The sequence below is a fragment of the Sinocyclocheilus anshuiensis genome, unplaced genomic scaffold, assembly GCF_001515605.1.
Source record: "Sinocyclocheilus anshuiensis isolate Anshui unplaced genomic scaffold, SAMN03320099.WGS_v1.1 scaffold881, whole genome shotgun sequence".
Taxonomy (NCBI): domain Eukaryota; kingdom Metazoa; phylum Chordata; class Actinopteri; order Cypriniformes; family Cyprinidae; genus Sinocyclocheilus; species Sinocyclocheilus anshuiensis.
The window spans coordinates 1,453,544-1,464,909 of NW_015558695.1; the positions used below are offsets into that span (position 1 = coordinate 1,453,544).

General features: G+C 36.7%; 1 protein-coding gene across 7 annotated transcripts in view; it reads left to right on the top strand.

Annotated features, from left to right (window-relative positions):
* Positions 1 to 3,234: 3,234 nt before the first annotated feature.
* Positions 3,235 to 11,366, top strand: part of LOC107681397 (eukaryotic translation initiation factor 4B-like) — a 23,663-nt gene continuing 15,531 nt past the window's right edge. For all 7 annotated transcript variants that reach the window (XM_016477687.1, XM_016477690.1, XM_016477693.1 and 4 more), the window contains exons 1-3: positions 3,235 to 3,303; positions 6,738 to 6,878; positions 10,202 to 10,407. In XM_016477687.1, the coding sequence (XP_016333173.1) occupies positions 3,291 to 3,303; positions 6,738 to 6,878; positions 10,202 to 10,407 (360 nt within the window). In that variant the 5' untranslated portion in view covers positions 3,235 to 3,290. The remainder of the gene's footprint in view (positions 3,304 to 6,737; positions 6,879 to 10,201; positions 10,408 to 11,366) is intronic.

Here is an 11,366-nt window from a genome sequence, read left to right on the forward strand (position 1 = left end):
CGCAGCTGGTGTCTAGTGTGAGGGGAGAATCCCTGTTGCCAAAACAAAAACTGAGCTGTTTGGTCAATATCTTAGACACGGCCTCTGAGGTTATGCACTGAAAAAAGATGAATGCATAAGATGTGGGCGTCACCTTTGCCTCCCACCGCCTCATCTCTGTTGAACTGTGGGATGTTCTCTGAAACTTGGCGTGCTCCCAATCCTCCCACGTGCTCCAGCCTTGCCCTTCAGTGACCTATTTGACACACAGAAGTTGTATCTATGGTTACCACTCTGAAGTTTGGGTCAAAACAAACCAATAAAAAAAGAGGGAAAGCCTTACAGTCATGCCTGATGTTCCCTCGCTTATTTCTACTCTCGAATGAGGCATGGTGTCATGTGGCATCAGTTTCCTGTTGCAATAATTATGAAATATGAGCTGAATTGATTCCTTTTTCCATCATCTTAAAGACTTTTGAGTTGGTGAAAGGATAAGAGAAGATGTTTGGTGTCATGATATAAAACCGTGTCGATTCAGCACCTACCACAGGCACTTTATTTTACTTTTTTACTCACTTGAGCATCTGGTTTACACTTCAACCATGAAACTATGTGCGTCACATGTGCTTTATAGCGTCGGCTTTCCGGAAAGCACAAATGAGATTTGGTGTGGGTTTACACTTTCTTTTCTGTCAATGACAACACTGCCACCCTGTGCTTTATGCAGACATAAAATGCAGTTTTATGTGACATGCCACTGACTTCTAAAATCATTTCTATTTCTTAAAGGGATAGTTCACCCAAAAATGGAAATTTTGTCATCATTTATTCACCCTCATATCATCCAAACCTGTATGAGTTTCTTTCTTATGTTGAACATAAAATAAGATATTTTGAAGAATGCTGGTAATCAGACAGTTGATGGTCCCCACTGACTTCCATAGTTTTTCTTTCCCTATATACTATGAAAGTCAATGGGGACCAACAACTGTTTTTTCATCCAAATATCTTCAAGAAAGAAACTTATACAGGTTTGGAACAACATGAGGGTGGGTAAATAATGACAAAATGTTCATTTTTGGGTGAACTATATTCATTTAATTCTTTCAATAATTATTACGCCATATATCCTAATGTTAATTGAGACTACATGGATTGTGTATTTGAACTGCCAAAAAGCTAAACAGAAACATACGAAACTTGACAAAACACATTAGACACCTTCACTGTTGTACAATATGAACATCAGCCTTCACCCGATATAAACATTGTAAAATAACTTGCATTGGTCATTAACAACATTAAACACAATTTAACACGGGGATTCCCAAACTTTTTGTCAGCTGAAAAATATTTTAAATATTTACCTGAAAGGTTTTAAGTTAATATTTCAATAACTGAACATCTCACAGATTTCTGATGTTGGTTAATGGTCTCATAACATAGAGGTAAACAAATAAAATATTTCATCTTTTTAGTAAGTGTTTTATTTTGATTATTTATTATATTGTTTTCATTTTTTTTTTTCTATCATTTTTTTTTTCATCTCACAAACCCCACTTTGGGAAACCCTGCCACTTGCTGGTTTAACAGTTTAGTAGTTTATTAACCTTCAAATATGAATATGTATGAAATAATATTATGACGTTTATAAATATTTAAATGTATTTGAAATAATGATCTAAAATTATATAGTATTAAAGTAATTTAAGTTATCATAAACTTAACTTCTATAAACAGGAAATAAAACTTACATTTATACAGGCCGCATGGTGTATTTTTAAGTCCTACTTCAGGTAAAGACCTTGCTCATAAATATTAATTATGTGACGTTTGCCCATTAACTTGAAAGAAATGCATTGCTAATACTGCTGGTGAATAAACAAATCCTTCAGTTTTAAGTGGATGGTTCATGATTTAATATTTATTAATAAATGAACATTTATTAAGTTACTTTCAGTAAGGTTATCAAACCAGGTCTGGGGCCTGTACCATGAAGCCGGATTAGCTGGCTAGCCAGGTAAATTTCAGTTTAGTTTGCACCAATCCTGGGTTTTAGGTACCATGAAAGTGGCTTGGCTTTTAGCGGCATTCATTGCCTTTAGTAACTTACACTCCACAGCTAACCTGCTCTGGGGCAGGTTATGTTCTGGTTTAGAGATCTCAAAGTGAAATTTGACCAATCAGCCTCAAGCAAAGTGACACATCTCTGACGAAATGAAAAATTGTCTGATTTTTAGAGATTATTTTTTACAATTAGTTTATATGATTTATATAATTATTATACCCTTAAACCATTACACAGGCTAGCTTAGTTTAATAGTAATTATTAAGCTTTTATTTTAAATTAATATAAACATATAGATAATATGCAATATAAATAAGTTTTAGAATCAATAGCTTTAAACATGACTACATATGAGTTTAGATTTTTAAGTGTTTTTATACCAATAAATATTATCAACTCTATAAACTAACTTTAGAACTTTTACTTGCACTTATATGGCAAGATGTAATCTTTAAGTTTTACTTTTTCATGGATAGATCGCTTCATCTTGTAAATGTGTTTAAATTCTTCATATTGTTCAATCTTTTAATCTTTGGTAGTGACTCTCTCTCAAGAAGTGAATCACAGTTTCAAGGCATGTGATTGGCTGTTCATTACTGATGTCACTCTTTTGTGTGCATGCTCCATTAATTCAGGATCAAGCCTGAGTTGACAGAGAAAGTTGATGATCAGCTTCATGGTACCAACAAAGACAGATTGGACTGGTTTGGTTTTGTCAACTCAAAACTAATCCTGTAACCCCGAGTTTGTTCAGCCACCATCATGGTACAGGCCCCTGGTTGTAAAAATAATTGAAAAGTAGCCGACGAAGACGCTTTAGTGTGTGTATATGTGTTATGATGTGTCTCACTTTGAAGCTGATAATGATGATATGATGAAGACACTCTTGCAGTTGTTCTCTCCAGTTTTTTTCAAAGCTTGAGCAAGTAAATATTAGAGGATGACAGAATGCTGACACGATTTGAAGCTGCCCTCTGCTGGTCAAAACACTACAAAATACAAGTATGCTCTCCAGTTATATAATTATCTAATGCAATGAACTTCATGCCAAACACGGTATATGTGTACAAATATTTTGGGGAGCACCGTTTACACGCATTGACAACAAGATTAAACTGAACCCTAACCATAAAGACTAGGCTACATTACCCAAACCGCCGCGAGCGCAGCGCTGGATGCGTGTCGACGTCACGCTGCAAGACACGCCCCCATCCGGGGATATGACACGCACTCCTTCTCCAGCATGGCGGCTGCAGGTGAGGGTTTTATAGATTTGTGGCTGGGCCGGTTGGGAAATTTTGGGTGCGACGTGTCATTAGTGTCAGGGAAATTTAATTCAGTGGCAGATAAAGTGTGTCGCACCCGTGATGGACTCGATTTAGCGGCGAGGGCTGACTGTAAAAGCTTGATCTTGAGTTGTGAAGGGACGCTGCGTAGAAACTGCACCAGCAGCTATGTGTATGCACGAGAACATACTGATCAGCTTATTTACTTTCTATTCCCACAACACGGAAGCGCTGTTTACATGTACAAAACGGCGCAATTTTACTCTGCGCATTTCTCAGACAGAAAACGAAGCACATGCAGCCAAGCCCGTGTCTGTATGCGTGCTGCTTTGTGTTGTTGTCATTGCATTGTAACTGTTTTGTTTTTCCACATATAAATGCAGTATTGCTTTGCTTTGTTTACAAGACACGACCGAAATAAACAACTGGCTCGAGCTCATGTACGCGTGAATAGTTGTGTAACCGCAGGCGCAGAGTTGAGGGAGGGGCTGCTGTAACTTCTTACATTCCCCTTGCACTTTCCCGCGTTTATCTTACAAAATACATCGCCTTGTATGAGCATAAATAGATAACATATTTTGGTGCTAAGTGCATGTCCCTTGTTTAATTGCAAACTTAACCACGGCATTGATAAAACAACAATTATGTTAGGGCTGCTCTCATTGGCCTTCTGCACTGTCCCAGGACAAACGCTCAGTACAACTCGATTAGAGATCTTCTCAATCTGCACTGTCCCGGGACAAACAGTTGTCCTTACCGTTTCGGGATGAACGCTCTGTGTTGATTTATTAGAAATGACAAAATAGTCCTAATGCCAACTTTAACTTAAAAAAAAAAAAAAAAACGTCATTTTTACGTTGTTTTAATTGTTGTTTAATTATTTTGTTTTACTTTATTGATATTATTTGCTTATTTATTTATCTTACTTTTGTTATTATTTACTTATTAATATGTTTTTACTTTTTATTATTAGTAGAAGTATTTTTTCTATTTTTTCAGATCTTTACTTTATATTATTATAATTTGTTTATTTACTTTTTTGCTCTTTATTACTATTATTATTAGTAGTAGTGTATTTTCTCTTTATAATTAATTAATAATAATTAATTTAATAATTATTATTTTTTAAACCACTAATTTCCTATTTTTGTTTGCCATTGCTACCATGATTTTGTATGGTAAACAGTTGAGCAGATATTTTAGAAGTTATTTTTTCATTATGTCGTTTCATGACCTCAAGCACAAGGCGTGAATTGTCAAATGAAACTCTTAACTAGGGTGACCATCCGTCCTCTTTTTCCCGGACATGTCCTGTTTTTGGACCTTAAAAAATGCATCCGGCCGGGATTTCTAAATCGCCCAAAATGTCCGGGATTCGGCTTTTGCTTTCTACAGACGCCATTCATAGTGTGCGTTTTTGTATTAGAGCCCTGAAGAAGACTGTGTCCAGTCCCGCCCACTCCCGCAAACATTCTAATATTGCATATAATTTTCACGCATCAGGGGGCCGCTATCAATAGTGAACTATAGAGAGTGTAATCTCTTTTGAATGAGCGCTCGCTGTTCACTTTCACTTTCGCGATCACGCGCGCTCTGTGTAAAGGAAGATCAGATATTTGAGCTCAGGATGTGTTGAGCAGCAAATCCTCAAGCATGGTCTGTCAGCCATCTCTCCTCTCAACCCCGTGATCAGTGAAATCTGACTCCTGAAGCTCGTGTTGGATGCAGAGTTGTCAAGTCCGTGGGTTTTTTTTCCAATGGAATTGGCCTATTTTTAAACTGTTGCCATGGCTTGATTTTCCCCCGTGGGTTAAAGGTAGTTGTCAAGTCCGCGGGTTTTTTTTCCGATGGAATTGGCCTATTTTTAAACTGTTGCCATGGCTTGATTTTCCCCCGTGGGTTAAAGGTTTGAAATGTTGCATAAATTACATTTGACTGAAATGCTTGTATTGAAACATTTTGCATTCTACCTATGATAAAACAGATGTTAAGTTTTGTGAAGGATGGCCACTGGTAGGAAGCTTTTTAGCTGTGTTTATGATAAATATGCATAACAGTGACTGTAAAATATGTATATTAGATATGGAAATGACATATTTTGAGTTTTGATATTTGAGATTGCGCTACTTTGGGCGCTTTCGGCATTACTTGAACCACCAACCAACCACACCCCAGCCCACTGCCCTGCCGGCACCCACTGTCCTCTTTTTGAAAAACTAAAATATGGTCACCCTATCGTAACTGTCAGCCATGTTACCGTATTGACGACATATATTTAAAAAAAAAAAATAGACATTTAGCACGAGAAGGAACAATGCCATTTACTTTAAGACATTATTTTTTCTGATACTATTTTAAAATCATACAGAATGAAGAACTCTCAAATGCATTCATATGTGAATCTAAGGTGCTTTTTGGAAGCCCTATCTGGTGCTGAAAAATGGTAGCTCTAATGGAGAAAATTCCCATACAGCGGTCCTAAGAGAAAATGGCATAAAACCACATTTATACACATCTTGTCAAGCCTTAAACCTCTTCTAGGATTCAGTTGTTTTGACTATATAGTATAATCATCATTCAGGAGGGTGTCTGACTCTTCCTTCTACTTTCACAGGTCACTGCCACTCTAAAGCCAGTGTGCCTGAGTCATTGCACATACATTGAGCGTTAGCATAATGTTGTCAGAACTTGGGGGCTTTGTTTTGGTTTTGCAGCAGGGTGTCATAGCCCTACAGTAAACACGGATTCAGTTGCACAGAGCTGGAATGTCCTGACAGTGCAGTTTGTCACAAAGAGCTCAGAAGTGTGTAGTAGCTCACAACAATGCCTCTCTCCACGTGTTAACTGCAGTGGTCCAGAACAGACGAGAGTCAGTCTGACCTGGAAATAGATATTCTTGTTTTCCAAATGCAGCAGTTTGTCTATGCAAATTATGTAGGACCGGTTAGTCTACATTTACTGAATTATAATAAATGCAAAGTAAGTAGGGGTGTGCGATATATATCGTCTGCGATAATATCGTAATTGTTGTTTTAACGATGTGCGATTTGACATAGGAGTCAGCTGTCTTCAGCAGTCCTTAAGGCACCAGCACAATAACACACTCAGCAAAATATCGTCTAATTATCGTTATCGATAAAATCCCATAAAATATCGAGATATAATTTTTTGTCAATATCGCACACCCCTAAAAGTAAGTATACTAATTTGCATATTGTTGGATCTTCTGCTTTGTCATCCAGTTGCAGTTTTAAATGCATGCATAAGCCACAGCAGACTCTTATTTTTACAATCCATTTGTTTTCATCGATGATGCCTCATCGTGGTGTTTGAGCTTAATGGTTAAGCACTGGAGACCTTTCATGCTGTTTTCAATGTGTACTTATTGTTTTTTTTTTTGACAGGTAAAAAGATTAAGAAAAAGGGTAAGACCCTTACCCTGACTGACTTTTTAGCAGAGGACAGCGGGGGAAATGCTCCGCCGAGTTATGCGCCCACAAAGCCCACAAGCTGGGCCGATGAGACCGATGACCTGGAGGGAGATGGTGAGATTCAGATATGGGATTAAACATCTACCACATTTGAATTGTAGATGCTTTGCTTTCAAAATATGCTTTTACAATCTTTTTCATATTTCGATAACTTCTGTTTGATTTCAGAATTGCACAGATAATGTATAAAGCACATAACAATTTACTTCCCACATGTATTCAGAGGCACCAACAGAAGTTTATTCTAATTTTACGTCATCTTAACTGAGCATTAAAGTATGCAAGTATTTTAATAACAACATGAGCTGTCTCTAATAAAGAAGATGATTAACTGGATTCATATTCAAAATGGTAAGCAAGTGCTGCTTTGTTTACAGGTTGTATATATCAGGGCTCCAGACTGTGGCTAAAACGGACCAACAATATTAATTTTCGAGTGAAGTTTTTGCTGAGGTCACCACTGGCAACTATATAAATTTACATGTTATGACTTAAAAATTTGCACTTAGTGCCTTTTTTTCCTGATTGTTTTGTGATCACATCTTTAGTTATGTTGACTTAAATTGAGTCGATGCGCATCAGAGTTTTAGTGAAAAAAGACTTTCAAACAGTCCTCATCTCTGCCGAACACCAGCGCTGATGGCGCACCTGCTTAAAGCAGCTCCGGTTGTGGTGGCATGAGAGAGATCGAAAATGACAGAGACGTGCAGAGTACAAGTGCAGAAAAGTAGTGTCTATTTCGTGCACAACTCGAACAAACTACAACAGCTGTGTGGATATAACAATATCGTTAACAATTCTCGTTTTTAATCGATACTGTGGCTTCTTGTTATCAAGATCTTTAGACTATATGCTAGGGGTGGGGGGAAAAATCGATACAGCATAGTATACACGGATGCCAAGTATCGATTTTTTATTATACTATTTGGTAAAATAATAAAATTAATTTCTTTACAATCCACTAGATGGTGGTGTTGAGTTTTTTTCTGGTGAGGTCAGCTGGGTCACCTTCAGCATGCAGTAAGTTAGTAAAATAAAGATGGCAGCATTGCAGAGTTATAAGGAAAGCCCTGTCCGCGTTTAAATCGGATGTAAGACTATGTTTTATTAATTTTAAATTTAACAGTAATTTACTTTCAAAATGCCCCAATTGCTGAAGGGACTGCACAACGTTTTTTTGTACAAGTTCAAGTTGCATTGTTCAAAATACCTGTAGTAGCACAGCAGTGCATACCTGTTTACATTTAATTAAAGTGGACTAGACTAGACTGTAATACAAATAGTTGAGTTTGTCAGGTGCATACAACATTTACGACAGGTTTTCATGAAAGTGTTGGTCAGTTTGTCTGCTTGACAATCCCATTTTGCACTGCAACAATAAAATTGAAGTGAGATAAACAAACTGAGAAATGTTTCTTTTTAGTTAAAACAGATGTTGCCAAAGTTTTCCCTTGGGGACATAATTTGAAGTTGGAAAAATGTAATAAATTGCAATATATCGCAGAATATCGCAATATATTTAAAATCGCAACAATATTGTATCGTGACACAAGTATCGTGATAATATCGTATCGTATTGTGGGGCCTCTGGTGATTCCCACCCCTACTACAGTATATGCTGTGTTCTATTAATGTGTGAACTTCGTATTATTTGTGGCGCACTTGCTGTCCAGTAATCACAATAAGCTTTGTGCTTTGTTACCTTTTAATAAACAAAGTAGACTATCAGCTTTAAAATTCTGCCAAATTCATAACGAAATTTAAACAATACCGTTTTGGCGCTCCTCAATGCGGCACGTGATCCCGTCATATCTTTCTCTTTAGTTCGAAATGAACATTCATGAACATCAAAAGTTATTTTATAAGATAGCCTACAGTACAACTTACTGAAATGTCTCATGTAAAAGCTCATTCATTGTTTCTAAAATTCACCACCTCCTATATAATTGCATGTTACTAATGAAGAAAAACAGACTGGATATGTGCATGACGTGACAACATTTATTGGATGCATTGAGGAGGAGCCCAAACTACACTCAATGGCCAAGTGATGCTGACATAGTTATAGTCTGTGATATTGGCACAGATTCTGTGTAATAAACAATTCTTTGTGACTGTATAGATCTCAAGTTGGAAAGATGTTTAGTTCCCACATTAAGTGAACCTTAGTTCCAAGGACATCTACAAGATGGATTAAAATGCTGATAACGACAAGAAAAGATGAAACATAAACAAATGACAGTATGACTGAAATGTTAGTGTTTTTTTTGTTGGCACAGATTCTGTGTAATAAACAATTCTTTGTGACTGTATAGATCTCAAGTTGGAAAGATGTTTAGTTCCCACATTAAGTGAACCTTAGTTCCAAGGACATCTACAAGATGGATTAAAATGCTGATAACGACAAGAAAAGATGAAACATAAACAAATGACAGTATGACTGAAATGTTAGTGTTTTTTTTGTCTGTATATGCAGTCCTGGTTTTGGTTCCGTTTTTTGAATGACAAATAAAGACTACTGATACCTGCTGATATAGATAGTTTCACCACTCTTTCTTTGATTTTGGTTTGGTGTTTCACAAACTAGGGAAATGCACATGCTTAAAAAAAGGAATAAAAAATAGATATATATCTGTCATTGGGGTGAAATCGGGTGAAACGTTTTCATTTTCAGTTAAGTGTAAAAGTCCTAGTTATTTAAGACAAACTTTAAGTTTTGTTGATTTATCTTTTTGTATAGGCTAAATTTAGTATTGACGCTTATTATGAAAAAGCCGTAGGTAAAATAAGGAAGGAACAGTTTATTTCTTCTGTGAACAGCTAAATGAAATGTTTTGCACAATGTTCATGCTGAACTTTTCCATTCAATAAAGGCGTCAAGTGACTACTGGCTGTGAAGGTCAAACAAAGCACCATAAAAAGTGGACCTTATGGCTTATTCCAATTGTTAGTAATGGTATTTATTTTAATATTTGATAAGATTCCCCTCCACTGTAGCTTTCAAATGTCATTTCCATTTCTGCTCATTCAATACAAGAAGCAGCAGTGTTTTCCATGGCAAACCTGGCACTGCCTCTTAATATTTCAAATTTTGTGGGATTATTTGAATGAATTCCAGTCCGTTACTCAGACAAAGCTATCGGATAGGTTCAAAACACTTGGCATATAATGCATGTGTCATTTGGATTATTATTATGGTGCTTTTTTTGGAACTTGACATCCGTGGTCAGTGCTATCTTATTTGTATGTGAAAGAGCAGTTTTTTTTCACCGAAGAAAGAAAGTCATCTGGTTTTAGATTGACATGAGGGAAAATGATAAGAGAGTTTACATTTTGGGATGAACTGTCCCTAATCAAGCGATTCACTTCTTTTATAGTTACTACATCCTGGCACACAGAAGAGGAGGTGTATCGTGCGCCGCCCATCGATCGGTCCATTCTGCCGACGGCTCCACGTGCCGCCCGTGAGCCCAACATCGACCGCTCCCGTCTGCCCCGCAGCCCCCCTTACACCGCCTTCCTGGGCAACCTCCCCTACGACGTCACTGAGGACTCCATCAAAAACTTCTTCCGTGGACTCAGTGTGAGTTTCTCCTCTTCCTGTGAGCCTGCAGAAGGAATTCTCACATGCATTGTACTTCGTTAACATGGATTCTGCCAAACAGCATCTGCTGGGGTTTTCAGACTTGTGCTGTTTTGCATGTCTCACAACATCTTGTGGTAAATAGTGCATAAAGATAATTATTTTTCAAGATGTTTTTAGAGCACAGCTGAGTTTCATCGTGTTTCTAGATTAGTTATAAGAGGGAAAAAACCCTGAAACTTCATTTTTAGTTCTTAATTTTGGTGGTGATGTGTTTCACATGCCATTACAAGTTCAGCAGTACAAAATACAAATGAAAATAGGTTAATTTAGGCTAATCTTTCATATGAAAACACTAGTGTTCATTTTTAAACAACTTTATTTTTTGACTGTTTTACCACATTAGTAAAGTGTCAGTTCTAGTATGGTGGTTAAAGATTTTAATATTTTGTTTATTCAATATTGTATTGTGTATCATAATTTTTTTTGTTACATACACTACCATTGAAAATATTTTTTGTAAGAAATTAATACTTTGATATTTAATATTAATATATTCAGCTGGGATGCATTAAAGGAACACTCCACTATTTTTGAAAATAGGCTCATTTTCCAACTCACCTAGAGTTAAACCGTTGAGTTTTACCGTTTTCGAATCCATTCAGCCGATCTGCGGGTCTGGCGGAAGCACTTTTAGCTGTAGCTTAGCATAGATCATTGAATCTGATTAGACCGTTAGCATCTCGCTCAAAAATGACCAAAGAGTTTCTATATTTTTCCTATTTAAAACTTGACTCTTCTGTAGTTACATCGTGTACTAAGACCGACGGAAAATGAAAAGTTGCGATTTTCTAGGCCGATATGGCTAGATATAACTTTTCATCTTTTCATTTTCCGTCGGTCTTAGTACACGATGTAACTACAGAAGAGTCAAGTTTTAAATAGGAAAAATATAGAAA